Here is a 22,506-nt window from a genome sequence, read left to right on the forward strand (position 1 = left end):
CATGTTTCATCCCCATGGTCTTCACTGGAAAACAACACAACAGTTAGAAAATGTATCGTCTTTTCATGAATTTATATCCACCTCTCTGATATATTTTTCCGGATCTCTGGTATAAACTCCTACAAACACATAAATAAAACGAGTTTTTTTTTTTGTTATATAGATACGAAAGAGTAGCCATGGGCTGATAGGTACGTTTATCCAGAACAAAAAAGAAGCGAATAGAAAACTTTGTTCGGTTTGAATTTGGATACCATGATTTATGTGAATAGTTCATGTATCTCTAAAACTAAAAAAACTAAAACCGAATTGGAAATGAATGGATATCCAAATATCTAAAATATAGTCCATATAACAAAAATAAATTTTATTCAATTTAATTTAGTTATAATTTAATATATTTAAAATACTTTTTATAAACTAAATTACACAAAAGTGAATTATCTTAATAAATTTTATCTGAAATATTTAAAATAACCCAAAACATTTGATATTTTATTCAAACAATCCGAATTACCAAATATTTAACCAAAATCCTCTAAATTATCCGATCTCTTACCCAAATTATCTGAAAATCTATAACTAAAATGGAGCCAAATTTTTTGGATATTAATCGGTTCCTAACTATGTTATTCGAACTGGACCAAAGCAAACAAAATTAATAATTGAATCGAAACCAAGCCAAATTTCATAAATACCCGAACAGTTTCTAAATCTCTAAAACTGAAAAACCGAAAACTAAAATACATGTACCAAAACTACCGAAAACTGAATGTTCATGGCTACTATAGAGGGAGAGCGTTTTAAGTGAACCAAACCAAAACAGACCAACCTAAACTGAACCAGAGTCTATGTGCAAGCCGTTTTGGTAAAGCTTTTCTTCAATCCGATTGGTACGGTTTTAAGTCATTTTCGGTCCTGTTGCCAACCAACAGCCCGGCCCGGCGACCTGTTTAAGTCAACCAACAAAAAGTTATATAAACACAGACATATATATCGATGAAGATGGCAAATGGAATATCACATCTTCTTCACTGTTTCTTTGTAAATTTTATTATTCGTATTAAATTATTTTTCTTTAAGCGACTGGTTGAATTGAATCAACTGTTATTGGCTATCAAGATTTGTAACTGAGGTTGAATTACTATTGTTTGTTTATGGGGAATTGGAGAATTACATGTTTACAACGTATAATCCGGTTTCTCTAAGTATTTTAAGTATGGTTTCTATGTCAAGTCACGCAGAAAAACTAATGAATATAAAACAAATTAAGGAAAAGATTTCCTAAGGACAAATACTCTCAATCTCCAAATTTAAATATCAAAACTTGTAGTAGTACTATATAACTTCCGGCTCGTTTGTGAAGACCAAAATGATGTAGTTGTGGAAAAAACAAAATGATAATGAAAATAAATGGAGCGGTCCCTGCAGACCTAAACGTATCGACCCATATTGGACCCTGTTTATTTCATAGATTATTAGATATGGTCACATGTTTTACATAGTCCTTGAGCTTTAAAACCCTAAGAATATCTCTACCCTCTAATTCCATTGCATGTGACAATGTGAACTCAATCATTTAATCAGTTTTCTACTGGTTTTAAAAGTAAACACGTCATATTTGAGATTATATATCATCTAAGCGACCATCTTACGTATACGGTTCTCCATATTTCAACATTTCAGACTTATATATACAGGTATAGGAAGATATTCAAATATTTTTTTGTCATATCAGGATGTAGCTATTGGATAGAGCTTCTTTATGGTGTGAGCAGTGGACGGACCTTATCACCAGTTTTTCTTACATATACAATCAAATCACGTATTGATGCGAGTTGGACGTGTTGCCAATCTTGAAGTTGGATTCTTTTTGAGATGGGTGAATGAAGAAAAAAGTTGTCTACAATGATATAACATGAAAGCTCATAAACTTTGATTTGACATGATTTGAAGTTGTATTGTATTATAAGAAGCAATCAAGTGGTGTGTGAATGCATTTATAAGAAAAAGATTGTCAGAAAGTGCAGTTTTTTTCATGAAATTATATCGACTGACGACAATTCCCAGGATGTTGCTCCTGATAGAGAATTCGGATTCATAGTTGAAAGAGAAACAAACTGAAAATAAGATGAGTTCACTTCTTAATATTGATAAGCTATCTCTCCAAAAGAATGTGAAACGGCCCATTGGACTTTGCGATAAGAAGATTTATAGTCCAGTAAGATTTATAATATTGCCATTGGCTCCTATATCTATTTATTTTAATTCTCAGTGTCTTTTTCAGTTGAGCTTTTAAAAAAAAAACAAAAGGCCCATGTGATCGAATCTTCCAGTTCCTTTTTGTTGTTTTTTCTTTCTATCTTCTTCTTACGCATGAAGAATTCACGATGATGATTGCTCTTAGGTCTGGGTATTTCAGATATAGGTTTGGTTCGGATATCGGTTCGGTTCGGATATTTCGAGTTTTGGATAGTTCAGATAAGAGGCTAGATGATCCATTTACTACTTGATCTATTTTCGGTTCGGTTCTGATAGTTTCGGGTTCAGTTCGGACAGTAAATGTAGGAACCGGAAAATATCCTAAAAATTTGGTTCTCATTTGGATTCGGTTCGGGTTCGGATAGTTCAGGTAATTCGGATAATTTAGATAAAATATTAGTTATTTAGGGTAAAATATCAAATAATTAGGATGATTTAGATAAAAAAAATTTGGATATTTCGGATTACTTTGGATATTTTAGATAAAACTATCTGGATAGTTTCAGATACTTTCGAGTAGTTCAGATACTTTATAATAATTTAATTATCCTCAACAATTTTTAGATACTTTTAATAGAATTTTAAATTAAAAATATATATTTAGTTATGTTATATGTATATATAATTAATATTTTTAGATATGCGGGTACTCGTTCGGTTTCTCGGTTCGGTTCCGGTTCGGTTCGGTTATTTCGGATATAAAAATAAAAGAACAGTTCGGATATTTGAGAGTATTGATCGAATTCTGGTTTCGGGTATTTCAGTTCCGGTTCGGTTCTTCGGTTCCTGTTATTTTGCTGGGGCCTAATTGCTCTATGTGTTAGTTAGTAATATACTACTATAACCTGGACATATACAAAATTATGTCACTCTTCCTATTTATATAAGATGAATACAAAGCATGTGATGTGATAGTGTGGAAGTGGGAGTTGTTAGATTGATTATTAGAGCTGGTGAAACAATTACACAGATTCTCTACCATATTTATAGAGCAAATATCCTACAAAACAAAAAGAGGAGACGAAGAGTTGCCTTGAAGGAAGAATGATTGAAAATATAGCCACGGACTCATGCCATAAATAGTTTATTTTAACTTTTCATTTTAATTAATTTAGTAAAACTAAAAAGTAACATTAGATTAGCAGTAAATATCATTTGAATGAAAAGAAAATAACAAAGAAAGTTTGGTCAGGGCAGTTAATGGCAATTAGGAAAGTTAGATATGTGAAAAGGTATCTTTTCATTGATTCATTATTGTACGCTCACCATTTCTTTCTTCTAAGAAAAAAGTCAGAAATAATATACAGATATATAAGAGCAAAAAGATATGAAAAAAATTTGATTAAATCAAGAACGGATGCTAACTACGTACGCGTGTCATCATGGCATTGGTTAAGTCAGGTTTGAGTCAGTGTTATAAAAAGCTACACTTCTCACCACCACCCATGCCTTTCTCTCTTGAAGTAGACTCAAAGCCATCGTCAGATCTCAGATCTCAGCTCTCCATTTCAAGCCATGGCCGAGAAGGGCAAGGAAAAGGTTTGTCTTCTCTTCTCTTCTTATTTTGTTTGTCTTTCAGTAGACAGAGAGTTGTGTGGGTCTTTAAAATTTATATCTTGTGGAGCTTTTGATACTCTTTTTTTCTGTTCACTTCTTGTTTTGTTTATTATTATGTTTTGTATATGTGGGATTATTTTGTTTTGTATGGATTTTTTAAAAAAACACGATCGAATAAAAATAGGTAAACTTTGTGGAAGCTATTAGAAGAATCTTTCTCTCTTTCTTTCTTTTTGTGTCAGAGATCGAATCAGTTCCAAAGTGTGGTGATCATAGTTTACCATTATTAACTAATAAGACAGAACCTGAAGTGATGTCTATATCCAAAAAACAGGTAACTATGATGAAGTTGAAGGTGGATCTTGATTGCGCCAAGTGTTACAAGAAGGTCAAGAAGGTTCTTTGCAAATTCCCTCGTGAGTTCCTTCTCTCTTTCTTTTTTATAAAGATTCTGGTGAATTATTATTTGTTCGATATGATTCCATTGGTGATGAAATGGACTGAGTGGATAATGATTTATGTGATTGGGAACAAGAGAAATCAGAGATCAAATATTTGATGAAAAGTCCAACATAGTCATCATCAAGGTGGTTTGCTGCAGCCCTGAGAAGATCATGGACAAACTTTGTTCTAAAGGTGGCGGCTCTATCAAGACCATCGAGATCTTAGAACCACCAAAGCCGCCTCAGCCACAACCCCAACCTCCTCCCCAAAAGCCCAAAGATGCTCCCAAAGCTCCTGAGAAGCCTAAGGAGCCTGAAAAGCCTAAAGAGCCTGAAAAGCCAAAGCAACCTGAAAAGCCTAAAGAACCCGAGAAACCTAAAGAACCTGAAAAGCCTAAGCAACCCGAGAAGCCTAAAGAACCCGAGAAACCTGCTGCGCCCAAAGCTGCACCCGCACCTGCTCCAGCACCAGCACCAGCACCGGCACCTGCTCCAGCTCCCGCTCCTGTCCCGAAGCAGCCTGGACCTCCGCCACAGATGGTGCCAATAATGCCGCCGGGGCAGCCAGCAGCCATGTGTTGTGGGCCCTACTATGGTGGTTATGGATGTGGGCCAACGTTCAATGGATATGGAATGCCGCCGCCTCAACCGTACGAGTGCTACGGCCGACCAGTCTACGATAGCTGGGGAGGAGGACCACCACCTAGTTACCGACAATGCCACCTCACCAGATGCGATTACTTCAGCGAAGAGAACCCACAGAGCTGCTCCATCATGTGATATGACTTATTCCCTTTTTCACTCTGTTTAAATCCTTATTTTTCTTCAAATCTTTCTTTTTTCTTATACAAATAATGAAAAGAATATATATAGAGATGTTTATGTATAATGTTGTGATAGTAAAGCGAATAAGGAAGTAAGGATCGTTGTATTTTGTAAATGGTAGCCATTTCCATTTGGTTGTCCATTTTGAAGCTGTAATTGTAAACAGTATAAAAAGCTTGTTGCATTTTCTTGAATATACACCAATAAAAATACTTGGCTTTATCAATAATAATTATTTTTAAATGGCTGTAATTTTATAGATATTAATTTTCTTATTTTTTTCTTCTAAATAAGTCATCAGTTGAAGTTTGATGTATATTCATTTCGTAGGTGTATTCAAAATTTCATACAGTCCAAAAGGTTTGATTGTATACATCAAGGTTAAGATCTGCACCTTACGAGAAATTATATATATAAATTATTTTAGGTATTATATGTTTTTACATATTATAAAATAATAAATATATATCGAATAATCAAAAATTTAGTAACTATTACATATATAATTAAATTGGTGCGAACATATAAATAAATTTTATTAATCCAAATAGTATTTTTCTATTTGATATGATATATAATTAGATTTAAATAATATTAACATATATAGTATATTTTTAATATTAATTTCTATTATATTATGTTTTCTATTCATATGGTTTTTTTATCATTTGTACTTTTTGTAGAAAAAACTTTAAATTATTGATAACTAAAATTTTATTGTGAGACTAATAGTTTTAGTAATTTATATTTTTTTTTTAAATTAAGTTCAATGTTTATTCAAAGCAATTATCAAAAAGATTGTTCAAAGTAAATTTCAAAAATAAAATATTTATGTGTTTTATATGGTATATAGTTTAATTTAAAGCGATATATATATATATATATATATCTTTTAATCATAAATTAGTTAAATTAGATTTTTTACTTATATGATTTTGTAATCATTGTATCTTGTCATAACAAAAAAAAGTTAACCAAAGATCAGAAAAAAGGAATGTGAGAATTTTAACAGTTTTAGTAATTTATAGTCATTTTAAAAAATTCAAAATATAACATATACAGAAAAAACTAAAATTATATTCCTCCCTCTGTTTCATTATAAGTGTCGTTTTAGGTTTCTGAACACGGATTAAGGAAACAATTAATTTTGTACATTTCCTATATAAAAACACTATTACCTATACATCTAACCATCTTTCAACCAATAGAAAAATAAATTTTGCATAAAATTAATAAATTTTGAATTGAAAATCGAAAACGACACTTATTTTGTAACAAAACAAATCTCTAAAACGACATTTAATATGAAACCGAGGTAGTATATGGTTAATGTGGTTGTTTAATTTATTTAATAGTTTTAAATTAAATAAATATGATGGAAGATACACTAATTTTTATCAAATCTTTATTATTCAAAATCATCAATTATCATATATACTTTAGCCACATTAGGAAATTTTGTAACTTTTATTTAAGAAAATAATAAATAATATTAATAATAAATTTACGGTTATTTTTATAAAAAAGTATTATATATAACTAAATAGACCGACCTATTTTTCTAATGATTCTAAGAATCATCCTAGGGATGACGAATCGCTACAAAAAGAACTTGTAATGTTTCTTAATTAATATAAAGGGGATATGTTTTTTTTGTCAACCATTCGTTTTTATTAAAACAAAAGTATAATGGACAATTTTACAAACATACTCAAGCTAGGCCCATAAACTTAAAGATAATGATGACGAAGTTCATGAATGACAAGTGGTCAACTCGTGGCTTCATTTCCTTGACCAAGAAAGAAAAACAATGTGCCAAAAAACTTGTCGGAGCCATCAATCTCCATCTCAGATTTGTTTGAGTCTGCTTGCATGTTCTTCCGACCTTCAATCGCCATCGATTTCAAGATTTTCTTCTCCAATTGTTAGTGTTGAGCTCAAGGAAAAGCTTTAGGCCATGTTCGTTTCTGTATTTGACGCATCATCTAGATGTAGTATCTAAATTCAACATCTAAATATTGCATTCATCCAGATTTTCGTTTTTATAATTAGTATTTGCATCCAGATGCAATATCTAGATGTTAAGTTGTTCGTTTTTTATTTCATAATAGTATTTGAATACTAGTATTTAAAATGAATAAAAACGCATGAGTTTTATTCTTAATAATGAACTAATTAAAATAGCAAATAAAATATTTTGCATTTTTTTTGCTGAAAACATGATTTTGTGATTTTAATGTGAAAGTCAATTTTTCGATTTTGACAAAAACATACAATTTGGGTGTTGGCGGAAAATGGGTTTTTGGGTATCAGCGGGAAAACACGTTATTTTGGGTTTGGCGGGAAAACACGTTTTTGGATTTGGCGGAAAACACGTTTTTGGGTTTGGCGGAAAACGCATTTTCCGGTTTCGGCAGAAAAAACAAAATTTCGAGTTTCGGCGAGAAACACAATTTGCAGGTTTTGGCGGGAAACCATGTTTTCCAGTTTCGACGAGAAAACATGTTTTCGAGTTTCGGCGGAAAAACATGTTTTTCGTTTTTGTGCGGAAAAACACATTTTTGGGTTTCAACGGGAAAACATGTTTTCCAGTTTCAACGGAAAAACATATTTCCATTTTCAACGGGAAAACTGGCGGAAAAGTACGTTTCCGGGTTTTCATATTTGGGGGGGGGGGAGGGGGTTTAAAAGAAAACATGTTTTTGGGTTTTTGAAAAAAAACACGTTTTTTGTTGGGTTTTTGTGAAAATGTGTTTTTCTAGTTTTGATAGAAAAACGTGTTTTTGGGTTTCAGTGGAAAGCACGTTTTTCAGGTTTTAGGGAGAAAAGACTTTTTTTTTTGGCGGGAAAATGTATTTTTAGGTTTCGATAGGAAAACGTGTTTTCTAGTTTATGTGGGAAAACATGTGTTTACGATTTCGAGTATTGACGGGAAAACACGTTTTCAGGTTTCAGCTTGAAAACATGGTTTTCGGATTTCGTTCGGAAAACATGTTTTCTGGTTTTTTTTAGAAAATGCCTTTTCGGGTTTCAGCGAAAAATACGTTTTCTGGTTTTTGTTAGAAAATGCCTTTCCGGATTTCGGTAGGAAAACATATTTTTAGAAAACGTATTCTAACGACAAAGAAATCCAACTTCTCCATCAAACTGTGTGAAGCCAGTCAAAGCAGAAGGAGAAGAACTATATCATAAACTTTATTTATGTTCAACCTAAAATAAAAAAGTAGGAATGATAAGCGGTTTTGATTTGGTTGAACTGAACACTACAAAAATCGCCTAAAACAAAAAGAAAATTGCCAAAGCCAAGCAAAAGATTCGATCGAAAATTATCTTACATCAAAAACACAAAACAAATATCATCCTCCCTCTGAAAGATGAGTCTATGAAGAGGGATAGGAAGAGAGTGATTAGAGAGAAGAGAGAGAGGACGAGATTTGCATGTTATTAACTTAACGGGCTTGTCAAATTGCCCGTCTGGTTTGTAATAATGGGTTTTTAGCTGCAACTAGGCCGATAAGATCACCTCACCCCAATGCGTCATCGTCTATCGGAAAGTTAGTCGCACTGCGCGGTGGGTTTCACCAAATAAAACAGCACGCAGTTACATTCACGAAACTAAAACAACAAGAGCTTCTTCTTTTCTTTTTCTTCTTCTTCTTCTTCTACAAAGCTGCTTCGACTAGCCTCTTGGATAAGGTCCGACTCTGCCACAGCGAAGAAGAATGTCATTTCATCTATGCTCCTCTCCTTCATCACTCCTCCACGATCCCAATCTCTTCTCAGTTCACCCGAAACCCACTCCAAGAACTATCTTTTCCTCTTACAACCCCAACTCTCCTCCCTTCCACTCCAGAAACCTTCTCCAAACAATCCACGTGTCAATACAAGAAGCGATTCCGCAAGAAACCCACATCGAAAAACCCAAACTTGACGCGGCCTCCAAAAGAAACGCCTGGGTGAACCCCAAGAGCCCTAGAGCTTCTCAGCTTCGTAGAAACTCCTACGACTCGAGGTACTCTTCTCTCGTCAAACTAGCCGAGTCTCTAGACGCGTGTGCCCCAAACGAGGCTGATGTCTCTGATGTAATAACTAAGTTCGGTAGTAACCTCTTTGAGCAAGACGCCGTTGTTACCCTCAACAACATGACTAACCCAGAAACCGCGCCTCTTGTGTTGATTAATCTTCTCGAGACGGTTAAACCGAGCAGGGAAGTGATTCTCTACAATGTCACAATGAAGGTGTTGAGGAAGTCCAAGGATTTCGACAAGGCCGAGAAGCTGTTCGACGAAATGCTCCAGAGAGGTGTTAAACCGGACAACGCAACGTTCACCACTTTAATCAGCTGCGCTAGGCAGTGCGGTTTACCTAAGAGAGCTGTTGAGTGGTTTGAGAAAATGCCTTCCTTTGGCTGTGAGCCTGATAACGTCACTCTAGCCGCTATGATCGATGCTTATGGGCGTGCTGGTAACGTCGAGATGGCCTTGAGCTTGTATGACCGTGCAAGGACTGAGAAATGGCGTATCGACGCTGTTACCTTTTCGACTTTGATTAGGATATATGGTTACTCTGGAAACTATGATGGGTGTCTCAATATCTATGAGGAGATGAAGTCTCTTGGTGTGAAGCCTAATCTGGTTATTTACAATAGGTTGTTGGATTCAATGGGTAAAGCCAAGAGGCCCTGGCAGGCGAAGATTATCCACAAGGATCTTATTAGCAATGGGTTTGAACCGAACTGGAGTACTTATGCTGCTCTTGTTAGAGCCTATGGTAGAGCTCGTTATGGGGATGATGCGCTTGTTATCTACAGAGAGATGAAGGAGAAGGGGTTGGAGTTGACTGTGATTCTTTACAATACTCTCTTGTCCATGTGTGCTGATATCGGATACGTGGATGAGGCCTTTGAGATTTTTCAGGATATGAAGAGTTGTGGGACTTGTGAGCCTGACAGATGGACTTTCTCTTCGCTCATCACTGTGTACTCTTGCTGTGGGAGGGTGGCTGAGGCTGAGGCGGCTCTGCTTGAGATGAGAGAAGCTGGTTTTGAGCCTACTCTGTTTGTGCTCACGTCGGTGATCCAGTGTTATGGGAAAGCCAAGCAGGTTGATGATGTTGTGAGGACGTTTGATCAAGTGTTGGAACTTGGTATAGAGCCAGACGACAGATTCTGTGGTTGCCTTCTGAATGTAATGACTCAGACACCGAGGGAGGAAATTGGTAAACTCATTGAATGTGTGGCGAAGGCTAAGCCAAAGCTTGGTCACGTAGTAAAGATGCTGGTTCAGGATGAAAGCTGCGAGGAAGGGGTGTTGAAGAAGGAAGCATCTGAGTTGATTGATTCCATCGGCTCTGATGTGAAGAAAGCATATTTGAATTGCTTGATTGATCTCTGTGTCAAACTCAATAAGTTGGAGAAAGCTTGTGAGATTCTACAACTGGGGATGGAGTGTGACATTTATTCAAGTCTCCAATCGAAATCTGCTACCCAATGGTCTTTGCATCTGAAAAGTCTCTCTCTCGGGGCAGCTCTAACCGCTCTTCATGTTTGGATGAACGACTTAACTGAAGCAGCTCTGGCATCCGGAGAAGAGTTCCCTCCGTTGCTTGGAATCAACACTGGACATGGGAAACACAAATACTCAGACAAAGGTCTAGCAGCTGTTGTTGAGTCTCACTTAAAGGAGCTTAATGCTCCCTTCCATGAAGCTCCAGATAAGGTTGGTTGGTTCTTGACTACAAGTGTTGCGGCAAAGGAATGGTTGGAGTCTAGACGTTTATCAGGAGAAGTTTCTGCATAGTTCTTTGGTATGTAACCTTTGATATGTCTATGTGGCTTTGGGTTTTATTCACTATGTAGCTTTCTTCATCCTGATACCGGAAGTTTCTGGATCAGGAAATATTTTTGTAATGCTAGCAAACTCAGTGTTATACACATTTGATTAAGTCTCATTCAACTTAGTTCATGGCCTTTTTTTCATTATCCTCGTATTGACTTTAGTAATAAAGGTGGCATTTGACTTGGCCAGTTGGCCTCCTGATAAAGCATGCTGCATGTGAAACAAGATATGTTTTTAAACTGCTACTACATTAGCTGACCGTAATTAAAGAAAAGAGTTAGTGGTCATATGATGGTTTGCACGTTGTTGGTCTAAGAGCTGAATATAAAACTGTGGAAGTCAAGGGCATCATCAGAACTCACATCACTAGGCAAAAATGGGAAACTGCATTCCCACATTGAGCTGCAAGCATGGAAACAAAGTTAGAGATGTCTGGTTGGATGAGATGGCAACAGAGAAGACCAAGGATCAACCTCGAGAGACTGTTGGGAAGAAAACTGGGACAAGGCGGTGCATAAAGATCACTCTGACAAGGAAGCAGCTGGAGATGCTGCTGAAAAATGCAGAGGGTGTTTCCTTTAAGCTCCCAGAGACTTGCGGGAGCGGCGAGCGGAGATGGAAGCCATCTTTGCAGACAATATTAGAGGTAGATAACTTATGATGCCATAATTTTGAATCTTGATCTGGATTGAAGCTGAGTAGCAGAAGGGAGATCAATTTTGATGACAACTCCGTCTAGTAGTTTTGCATTCTCCTTAGTGAATCTTGTGCTCAGAAGAAAGATCTTGTGATCTGTAAAGTTTTCAACGTACAGCTCCTTTAATAGGTTTATTTTTAGGAACCTATAAATAAAGGGAAAATGTCACAGTTATGTGATGGTTAAGTGTTTTATTTAAATTCTGTAATGTTGAATCGAATCAAACACTTGTGTGGTAATAATAACAAGGTGGAGTTTTATAATGTAAACAAAGAAGCGAAAGTTGATGCCTTTCCATTGGATATGATGAAAAAGAAGAAACTTTGCAAAGTTTAAAAACAAAGACTTTTGTGTTTGGTAATCAAAATGAAGAAAAGAGACAAAAGGCATCTCCATTGCCTCATCCATCAATCCTAAAATAACGATTATAGCCCTGGACATTCTGCACATTGTGAGGGTATTCATGTCATTCCAATAGAGTAATCATGAGTAGTTGATTAGATTAATGGTAACCAATGGAATCTTCACCAAAGCACACAGTCAGTAAAGAAAAGGACTTGAGACCTTACGTTGATCAGCAAAGCCAAAAGGTACACACTTTTGACATTAAAACCATCTCCAGTCTTTAGAGGTTTTATGCTTCAACATCTCTCTCTCTATCTCTCTCTAGACCAAAGGGGAAAATGGAGATTCAAGCAAGACTGAAGGAATACAAACTCCATTTCATGGTCGCAATCATCATGAGCGTGCTTGTGTCGGCCCTCGTGTATGCAGCACCAAGAATTCTCGACATATTAGCTTATTTCTGGCCTCTGTTTGCGTCAACGGCCGCCTTCTTGGCGGTGGCAATCACCTTCGGCGGCTTTCAACAGTTTTCAGAAGAAGCTACTGGCGAGGGAATCATGGAATACGTCGCCGGACGGCCTGATGATTCTCACAAGTACGATTGAAAGATTTGTATCCCAAAGTCTCCATCTCTTTTATGAGCTTTACAGATGTACATGATTTGGTTCACTTATGTCAAATAAAATGTCACTACCATGTAACAATATCAAGTTGATAAAAAGACTATTTGCATAAGCATAACATTGATGTGTAGAAGAGGGTATATAAACTACAATTGTGACAAAGGAACATATAATAACTCAAATAGAGCTCACACATTGATAGATTACATGATACAACACAAGTCTTATAGCTGAGCAATACCTTTCTTCACAAGCATATCGTAAACTCTGTCCACTTTGGTCGGATCAATCTTGAACAAGCTATATGCATCAGACTTCTTCGTCACATTCCCTTTGAATATCTCATGTGACATCACTTGTTGCATATGTAGATAAACCGGTGGAACCAGCTTGGCCTCGCTGCATAGACGCTTCTCCTGCAAAAAACAAACAAACAAACTCTTTCTTTTAGCTCAATCTCAAACGCTTGTTCCACGTGTTTTTGGTATCTCTGACACTTACGGATTCAGAGAGCAGTTGCGACTCCGTGAACCCAATCAGGTCCAGATCATTCACATAGCTTGAAGATGCTTGCACAGGTGGTCTAGTTCCCATTTCCCCTGCACCAAATTGACCGCTCTCTTTCCCTCTGTTCATCATCCCTTCTTCGTTCTCTCGCTTCCTCTTCCTCGCCAGGTACCTCTCTGCTTCAGCCGTGGAGCGACACCCTGCCATTTGAGCTTCCTGCTCCCCCCCACACACATACAATCCAACACAGTGAGCTCGCATCCAAAACAAACCAGACAAACACAGTTTGAGGGAGTAGCAAATGTCCTTTACCTTGAGATCTTTGAGCCGTTTCACCATGCGGTACTCGCTCACAACGCTGCGGAGTAGCTCCGCATGCTCCTCTTTTGAATGAAAACGCATGAACACGTCTAAACGCCGACACTGCATTTTCTCCTCCTGAGACAGCTCCTTCTCAAAGGGATTTGGGTACAAGAGGTTTCTGTCTAGTATGAACTCCTTTCTACGTTTCCTCTCATCAAGCCTTTTGGAATAAATACGCAAGACACGGAGCTTGAGGTCTTTTTCTTCAGGAGTATCGTTGTCTTTGAACTCCATCTCAGCCAAGAGCTGCTCAGCGTCATTGTCGTATTCAGGGTCGAACTCTTCTCTTTTGTGGTTGTAGTTACTCAATTCAACCAAAGAGTTGTTTCCAGGGGCAACAACAGGTTTCTTTCCTCCAAAACTCCTGTCTGTATGAGACTCTAATAGAGGTGGTGATCAAAGACAAGATATAACTACTTGTGTGAGCTATGAGCAAGTAAACAACACAACAAGAAGCACACATATAATATACCAAGCAAAGAACTCTACCTTTTTGTGTGTCTTCAACTCTGCAAGATAATTGAATAAGAGATAAGAAATAGGAGTAAGGTATCACTGTAAAGTATCTGTGAAGGAACAAGAGACATACTTGACTTTAAGAGGAGAAAAGGGGTACTCTTCTTTCATGTTCTGCTCTGCTGCCAAAGAAGAAGCTATATTAATTTCAGAATTAGGATAGCAACCATTAAAGGAAAGTAGTGTAGACCTTTCTTCTCTTCGATGCGTCCTTTGGCCATGGCTTGAAGTTCTTTCTTGTTCTTCCCTGCTACATGTGACATATCCTGGGAAATAAAAAAAGTTACCCATAGATTAGTTACATTGTAAAAGGGTAGTGCTACTGCAGCAAATACATGTAATCAGATAGCATACTGGAAGTGGGAAGAAGGGCGAGTTCAGATAAATGTTTCTGTAGTGCTCGAGACACTGTTCTTTACTCTTTGTTCCCACATGCTCCGCCACCTCTGCCCAGTTTCCCATTCCATAAATTTCAAGTCCCTGAATTAAAGATACAAAAACAAAAAGTTACAGTTGTTTTGAAAAAAACATAAATGACAACAAGCCACGTATGAGTAAGACTATCTCAAAAGTAGTACCTCCAGGAGAAGCATTTCATCATCCGCACTCCAGTCGGGACAAATAAGCGGGAAAGTTAGATTTCCCTGACAAAAACAAACCAAGTATGTTTGGTTAGAGAAAACTCGACACTTTCTTGGTGAATCAAACTCTTGGCACACTAACCATAACACGGTAGGCGTGATCACATTTGTGAGGAGTGATCTCAGCTCCAACAGACATACACTCAACACAGAGATCAAAATCAGGACAGACATCACACTTGATCCTGATTTTGCCAGTAATGTCTTTCTGGCAATAATCGCAGTTGTACTTCCCTCCTCCCTCCGTTCCTGTAACTGGAAAGTTTAATGCTTTTTTGAGTTCAAAAGGAAGAATCTTTACAGGAGAACAACAAAAAAAAAGGGGGGCTTTGATGAGAGTACCCATAGAGGAAGACTCAAAGTTCTCCACATTAGCCGCATTTTTCTTCTTCCTCGTTCTGCAGTTAAAGTCACAATCTTACAGATGATGAAGATAAGGAAAGACTACAGCTACTGAAAGATTTCTAAAAGCCACAAAATCTGAAGCTACCAAGATTCACAGAAGCTTGCAATTCAATCAATTTCGGAGGAAGCAGACAGAACCCATGTCGGATAAAAACAAAAATCAATGATTGATTCAGAGAAGCTTGCAATTGGATCAATTTAGGAAATTTGGAGGAATCAGACAGAACTCATGTCGGGAAAAATAGGAAGGAGCATACCTCTGGGTAGGGTCTTCGAAATTGTGGAAGTTCCCACGAGAGCGACCCATTGCTTCCGAAACAATGTCAAAGTCGAAGAAGGGTACTTAGGGTTTCGCTAAAAGCTACGGCAGAAGAAAGATCCAATTTGAATTGTCCGAAGTTGTCAGGTCGGATCTGTAAGAAATAACGACGGTGGCCTTTGTGTGTTCTGTTAGAACTTTCCGACCTGAGAAAATTTAGGGAGGTCGAGGAGGAGGAGGAGGAAAAGGAATTTCTATTTTCTAAGTCACTGTTCTTTAGCATCATGATTAAATTTAACTGACTAACTATAGTATAATATTTAAACTTACTACACTAATCCTTAACCTTACGCTAATTGCACTTATTGTTTTATGAAATATTAGTGTAAATTTTAGTTAATCTATACTATTATTTACGAAGTGATTTAGATTATTTAATTTCTATAATTTTAAGTAATTTTGCTTATTTGTCATGTTTTAATTAGATTTAAGTTGAGTCACTAATTTTTTAATAGTTTTTAGTTGAATCAATAATTTAATAATTTAAATAATATAATTATAAAATATGTAATTAGATATATAATTATTTTGATTTTGCTTATTTGTAATATTTTCCATAATTTTAGTCAATTTTACTTATTTGTCGTTTTTATTAGGTTTTAGCTTAGTCATTGATTTATTAATAATTTTTAGTTGAATCACTAATTGAATCACTAATTTATTAATTTAAAAAAAATATCCGTAATGAATTTTATATATAATTTAAAACGAATTTTAATTTAATAATATTTAAATATATATGTTATATTAAAATTAATATTTTCTTATTTGTCATATTTTATTAAGTTTTAAGTTTTTATATAAGTCACTGATTTATTATTATTTAACTGAGTATTTATTTATTTTTAAAAAACCGTAATGAATTTTATATATAATAAACCACGAATTTTATTTTAATAATATTAAATTTATATGTTATATTAAATAATGAACTATAAACTAATATAATAACATTGTGAAAATATATTTAAAAATTAAGTGAATTCTTATACATATTGTGTTGCTATCTGAAAACAATATCTTTTATTATAAAGTTAAAAAATCAAGATATAAAATAATTTATAATTAAATATTGAGAAAAAGACTAGGATAGCACTAAACCAAGTTTTTGTTCCCATAGTAGCACTCAAGGCTCAAAGTCACAAAAATAAGTTTCATTAAAGAGGTAAATATACACTTATACCCCTTGGGTTAATTAATCCAAACCTTAGGGTTTAGAGTTAAGAGGTGGGGTTTTGGAATTATGATTTAAAATTTTATAAAAAATAAATACTAAAATAAAAAATAAAAATTTTAAAAACAGTTTCAAAAAGTATTTTTAAATTATAAAAAGAAAATTTGAAAAAAATAAAAAAAAATTCAAAAAAAAAATTTCAAAAAAAAATTATAAAAATTTCGAATCTGAAAACATATAATCTGAAACTATAAAAAATTTCTTTTTTTTCATTTTTTTTATTTTTTTATTTTTATTTTATTTATTTTTATTTATTTTTGTTTGTTAATTTAATTTTAAACCAAGGGTAGTAAGGATATTTTACCCTTTAATGAATGTCATTTTTGTGACTTTCTCCTTCTAGTGCCCTTTTTGAGACATAAACTTCAAAAGGTGCTATTATTGACAATTGCCCTTAAATATTAGTCAAACTATCTTTTTAAACTATTTCTAATATATGAGTGTTTTAAAACTTTTAACACAATAATAAGTACATAGTTTGATGAACGTTTTTGACATATATAAATAATTTGATGTTTGATTTAACTATTTAAAATCATAAATAATAACTTAACTTGTGATTGAGTTCGAAACAAATTTTCTTGCTTTTAATTTAAACAAGTTTAAGTTTAATCCGTGAAACACTATAGCTTCAGTTGGTGACCACTAGAAGAATGAAAAAATAAACAAAATAAAATAAAAAAAATTATTTGAGGAATTGAAAAAATGAAAAAATATGAATTTTTGTTCAATTTGTTCCTTATCAAAATTGCGTAGTGAAATTTTTTCTTATAAATTCATTACTCCATGGGGAATTTAGAAGAAAAAAGTGGGATATACATTTCAATAATTTTACTAAAATTTTAACATAACTGGTATAAAATTTAAGGAACAAAGAATTTACCATAATTTTTTTCTTTCGACATGTTCACCAATTATGATTGTTTTATGCTGATTTTTTGATTAATAAGACATAAATAATAAGTATTTTATACCCGCATGTGCGGACAAAACACATAGTGTTAATTACATACTAATTATATTTTGAGATTGTGGCTAGCTAGGGATGCTCATATTATTTGTTAAATTTGATTTTCATTTTGATTCGAACCAAAAATCTAAATATTTGTAAAGGTTTGGATCAAAGCAAAATGCAAAATTTTATCATGGAAAACAAATCACAAATTTTATTTTGAAAAGTTAGAATATCTGTTCCGATCCCTATGTTTAAAAATATGTGATGTAGAAACCATTAGATGTGCATCTTTTCTGATATAAATTTGGTTGATTTACTAAGTTTTTTTCTTTCAAATTTTAGTGTTGGGTTATTGTATATTCAATTTAATTATGTGTTAAACCAAATATTAACAAATGATTTTTTTTATTTGACTTGTTAATATTGTACTGTTTGGTTTAGAATTTGGATGTTAGTTTGTTTGTTATAATTTGTTGTTTTATTATGATATTGTAAAGTTTTTTTAATTTAATTTTAGTGTTATATATTATTTTTAATTTATTTTTGATATAATTAACTGAACGAATTGAATAATCTGAATAGTTAGAAGAACTCCGAAAATCCAGATTTTGGATATTTGAAATTTTTAGAATCGAAACGAATTGCAATATAAATATTAGTTCAAGACGTAGTAAATCACAAAAGCTAGAGACTTTTCTAATATCCGTTTTGTGTCCAAACCTAATTGTATCCCGTTTTTCGGCTGTGCAATCAAATTCATTATTATTTTTTGAATATCAGGAGATCTGAAGCTGAAGTACGGGGTCGAAGTCCATAATCTCCCCAAGTCTAAAATTACAACACGTAATATTAGTTTCGTGCCATCAATCACTTAAACTGAAAACATTTGACACAGTGAACAAAAGTTTTTTTCAGTTGAGATAATGACATTTGGTTTGTTTTCTACTCTTTCAAAACAAAAGTTGAGACATAATCTGAATATGTATTACTAAGAAAGATAATTTTTTTTATAAGCATACTATAAAGTGGTAGAGTCAAGTATCATACGACTACGACTACGACTACGACTACGACTCTAGAGTGAGACGTGGAAGACAAAACCTTTTCAAACACAAAAGTTTTATGTGACAAATGACTTTTAAAATATAGTAACATGTCTGAGACTCACGTATTAACATATGGACATACATTAAAATATGTTATAGATAAGGTGTTCATAAATAAACGATTAACCAAAACTTTTTAATGTTCACTAGTCCTAACATGGAACATCTGAAACAGAGATAATACAACTAGAGTTGTTATATGTCGGTATAATAGAGAACATAACACACTATGAGCTGTTTTGTTCGTATTTCGTTCAATCACAGTAGATAACACATTGATACAGATAAAACACTAGGTCCAATTTTACATATAGTTTGTTACACAGAATGAGAGAAGATTATCGTATTTTAACACAAGGAAGATTTCACTTTTTTATGTTTCTTAACAACATTTCATGAATACTAAAAGAAGGTGCGTACGTTTTCACTTCATCACGGCGAGGTTTAGCCGTCTTTGAGTTGCACCGTACAAGCGAAAGAGACTAAAAGCGGAAATGCAAGAGACGAACACCATAGCAATGGAGGCAATAGAGGCGCTGGCAACCACTCCAGCTCCTTGGTAGCAGAACTTGGAATACATATTACACACTTTCATCCATTGCAGCTTCTCCTCACCTCTTATTCCAATCACACCAGACTCTGATGCTGCTGCTATAGCCGCAACACTCATGTAAGCCATAGCCTGTTCTCATTTACACCCCCATTACGTTACAAGTTTAGACTCTTAAAAACAAAGCAACATTCCTACCAACGTACATTCAATTCTACTATACCCAACCAAACCCATTAAATGCTGGTAGACTTTTCAACATATAGCAAAACCCTAATTTGACCCGACCCGGGCCGACCATGTTGAGATCCAAACGACAAAGCCAAACTATCACAGCTACTTCACTAGTTTTGGCAACAGTAATGTATGGAGAAAGAAACACAGACTAGACTAGACTCACTCACCTGATCAACGGAGAAAATGGCCCAAGCAAGTGGCTTGCTGAACAAAACACTTCCTTTCATCGAACCTGCCACGCATCGAACTGACTGCAACGATGAATAAGCTGCAGCTATCCCATTCGCGACCACCAAGAATCTGCATTCAACAAAAACAAAACAAAACAAAAATATTACTAAATTTACAAATCTTTCTCAAGTGAAATGAGGGTGGCTTCGACTCACACAAGCGACTTCATGTCGGTGTACTTGGCCCTCTTCTCAACTACGAAGATTCGCTTGACCTGAGTATCTGTAACCATCAGAATAAGTGCGAGGAGAGCGAAGACACTCACGGAGCAGCGTAAGAGAACCTCCGTGAGCCTAAGCCTCTGGTCGATCAACTTCATCTTGCCTCCGTGGTAGCTGGCCACGTTTCCGGGACTGATTCCGATCCCCAGATAACTCATTTGTACCCTTAGAGAAAATCTAGATTTCGGACAAGACAAGAGTCCGTAGAGACCAGAGAGTGAGAGAGAGAGAGAGAGGAAGTAAAGAGACCAGTTAGTTGAAGAGTTATGGCCTTATTACATAGAGAATGCTCAATATGTCCCACTTTACTTTTACTAAAAAAAGAAAAGGCTTCATGCTTTAAAACTTCACATCACTTCTAAACATCTTCTTATTGCTTACATGACACTTTCACAATGACTTTGGGCAAACCTTAGTCTTAACATTTTTTTCTCTAGAAAGATTTAATAAAATTACATTTTAATAGTTCGCGTTTATAACAAACTTAGTCTACCGTTTATATTTTAAACATTGTTTAACAAGGATTATATTTTAAAATAAACTTTGCTATAAAAGTTTGACCTAACTCGCAAGAAACGGTCTGGTCTTATGGCACTTGATACTGTTATTCAAAGCTTCTTCACAATTAGAATGAGTGTATTGCAAACGTCTGAGTACTAAAGATAATTCAAAAAAGAAATTACCTATATTGAATGAAAAATTAGAGGATCAAGAACAACGCTGTCAAGTATTAATAACATTAGAGACGTGGACTATTTTATAGTAAAATTGTTATCATCTTTTCACAAACACCGAAACAATTCACAAGACGAACGTTAACAAAGCTTCTACTGGTAAAAGATTTAATCCTAGAAAACAAATTCAGCCTACACCTAAAGCGCATAAAACAGAACCATGAACCTCGATCTCTGAATTATATAACTCTTTGCAAGTGAAGATGATGATAATCGATTTTTACTCAGTAATAATCAAGGTATGTCTTCAAATGTTCATTGTCAGTAGGTCAATAAATTTTGGTTATGAGGGAATTTCTATATCATTTGACTAATATTAATTATGTGTGCTGTAGACAAAAGTATGGTTGCCAAGCATTATTTTGATCACCGAAACATGGCTTAAGTGAAAACATGGGTTCAAAATGGAAGAGAGATGGCCTAGCAAATACCCATTTCAAATCTATACTCACGTTAACTATAAATCACGCAAGGTACGAGTCATTTTGGTTTTCTCTATTTGTGGTCGGTCAATAGTCAATCTAATTGAATCCCTTGAACTAAAGGAGAAACAATTATTTACTGCCGGTATAATAATGCTTACAAGAAAATTAAAATTTTACATGCAATATACAAATTAGCGTGATACACAATTGAAGAATCAATCTCATATGGTAAATATACTTTAATTGTTTCTCCATTTTATAACAAGGTATATACACATATTATGAATCAATCTCATATGGTAAGTGTAAATTTGTCACCAAGTTTCGTGGTACAATTTAAGAAAAGAAGATATTTTTTTACTAAGTTTATACATTCAGCCATTAATCCGAATATATATTATCCTAAATAATCTCGGCCATAATTCGCATAGAAATCAAATTGCCAAATCTGTAGTTTCATAGTTATTGCGTAAAGTTACATAGATAATGCTTGGCAGTTAAAACAAAGGTATGGTTTATATTTTCATATCTAACTGATAACCTACCTATGCCGTTATATATACCGTAGAAGGCTTCAGATTAAAAACAATCATTTAGGCCAAACGTTAGGCCTTTATGCTATAAGTGATCCTTTAAGCATAACTCTTTTAAATATAGGGTCGGTCCATCAATAAATAAATTATATAATTACTAAAAAATTAAAAAAAATTAATTCGATCAAATACATAAATTTTATTTTTTCATACAATATTTTTTAAATAATTTATATATATATATATTCATCATGCGTAAGGCACATATCTTATAGTAGTATAGTATTACAACACAAACCTAGTTGAAATCGTTTTAAATTCAGTTCATAACTAATTCAAGTTTTGGTTACCTAAATATTTGTATGTGACCCGATATAATCATGCTAGTCCACAAACTTAGCAAGTCTAAACAATTTTGCATTAACGATTGATGGTGACATGATTTAGAAATGGTCGTTAATAGGAAGGAAACATAAAGAAAATAAAATTAGCAACTAACAAATCCATAATCACATGAAATATTAATTGAAGCTAAAAATAAAGCAATATTGTTTAAATTCCATAGTCAAATTTATTTTTATAATCAAATATTTTTAAATGCAGTTTTCAAAACATAAAAAAAAAGTCAAAACAAAAGGAAAATCATCCAAAAGCAAAAACCTTCAAATTTTCAAATGCGATTTTGAAACTCAAACTTCAATAATCACGTTGACAAAAAAAAAACTCAAACTTCAATAGTCTTCAATTCTTACATTTTAAAACTCTGTAAAAAAAACAAACAAATATATAAATAAGTCATACGAAGTACAGAAACAAACAAATACAATGGAAGAACAACTAAACTAATAAAATCATACATCTTTCGAATTGTTCTAGCATTTCAATTTTAACTAGAATCTGCTCATTTGTAAAGATTCTTTCACAAAAGTTGATGTCATTT

At 34.2% G+C, this 22,506-nt stretch overlaps 5 protein-coding genes across 9 annotated transcripts; 3 read left to right on the forward strand and 2 right to left on the reverse strand.

Annotated features, from left to right (window-relative positions):
* Nucleotides 1-3,535: 3,535 nt before the first annotated feature.
* LOC103849517 (protein PYRICULARIA ORYZAE RESISTANCE 21) lies at nucleotides 3,536-5,316 on the forward strand. The gene is made up of 3 exons (XM_009126270.3): nucleotides 3,536-3,801; nucleotides 4,154-4,235; nucleotides 4,357-5,316. Exons 1-3 carry the CDS (start codon nucleotides 3,778-3,780, stop codon nucleotides 5,040-5,042), a joined length of 792 nt encoding a protein of 263 aa, XP_009124518.2. The 5' UTR covers nucleotides 3,536-3,777; the 3' UTR covers nucleotides 5,043-5,316.
* A 3,395-nt stretch (nucleotides 5,317-8,711) lies between these two features.
* Nucleotides 8,712-11,064, forward strand: LOC103849518 (pentatricopeptide repeat-containing protein At4g16390, chloroplastic). The gene has a single exon (XM_009126271.2). It carries the CDS (start codon nucleotides 8,810-8,812, stop codon nucleotides 10,883-10,885), a length of 2,076 nt encoding a protein of 691 aa, XP_009124519.1. The 5' UTR covers nucleotides 8,712-8,809; the 3' UTR covers nucleotides 10,886-11,064.
* Nucleotides 11,065-12,217: 1,153 nt separating this feature from the next.
* LOC103849521 lies at nucleotides 12,218-12,716 on the forward strand. Its single transcript, XM_033276538.1, has one exon. The coding sequence runs from the start codon at nucleotides 12,305-12,307 to the stop codon at nucleotides 12,569-12,571; it is 267 nt and encodes an 88-aa protein (XP_033132429.1). The 5' UTR covers nucleotides 12,218-12,304; the 3' UTR covers nucleotides 12,572-12,716.
* Nucleotides 12,678-15,570, reverse strand: LOC103849520 (transcriptional adapter ADA2b). Of its 5 annotated transcripts, none has more exons than XM_009126274.3 (11): nucleotides 15,279-15,570; nucleotides 14,959-15,014; nucleotides 14,699-14,865; nucleotides 14,554-14,619; nucleotides 14,330-14,455; nucleotides 14,166-14,241; nucleotides 14,049-14,097; nucleotides 13,949-13,968; nucleotides 13,409-13,839; nucleotides 13,091-13,312; nucleotides 12,678-13,005 (listed from the first exon to the last, which is right to left on the reverse strand). In XM_009126274.3, exons 1-11 carry the CDS (start codon nucleotides 15,326-15,328, stop codon nucleotides 12,814-12,816), a joined length of 1,455 nt encoding a protein of 484 aa, XP_009124522.1. In that variant the 5' UTR covers nucleotides 15,329-15,570; the 3' UTR covers nucleotides 12,678-12,813. The 5 variants fall into 5 exon arrangements, with proteins under 5 accessions (XP_009124522.1, XP_009124523.1, XP_009124524.1 ...); XM_009126275.3 differs by having other exon boundaries at nucleotides 13,409-13,827; nucleotides 14,699-14,871; XM_009126276.3 differs by having other exon boundaries at nucleotides 13,409-13,827; nucleotides 14,049-14,094; nucleotides 14,699-14,871; nucleotides 15,279-15,569.
* Nucleotides 15,571-18,870: 3,300 nt separating this feature from the next.
* On the reverse strand, nucleotides 18,871-20,173 carry LOC103849522 (CASP-like protein 2B1). Its single transcript, XM_009126278.3, has 3 exons — nucleotides 19,809-20,173; nucleotides 19,590-19,722; nucleotides 18,871-19,317 (listed from the first exon to the last, which is right to left on the reverse strand). Exons 1-3 carry the CDS (start codon nucleotides 20,030-20,032, stop codon nucleotides 19,060-19,062), a joined length of 615 nt encoding a protein of 204 aa, XP_009124526.1. The 5' UTR covers nucleotides 20,033-20,173; the 3' UTR covers nucleotides 18,871-19,059.
* Nucleotides 20,174-22,506: the final 2,333 nt, after the last annotated feature.

Source organism: Brassica rapa, chromosome A08, assembly GCF_000309985.2.
Source record: "Brassica rapa cultivar Chiifu-401-42 chromosome A08, CAAS_Brap_v3.01, whole genome shotgun sequence".
NCBI classification, from domain to species: Eukaryota; Viridiplantae; Streptophyta; class Magnoliopsida; order Brassicales; family Brassicaceae; genus Brassica; species Brassica rapa.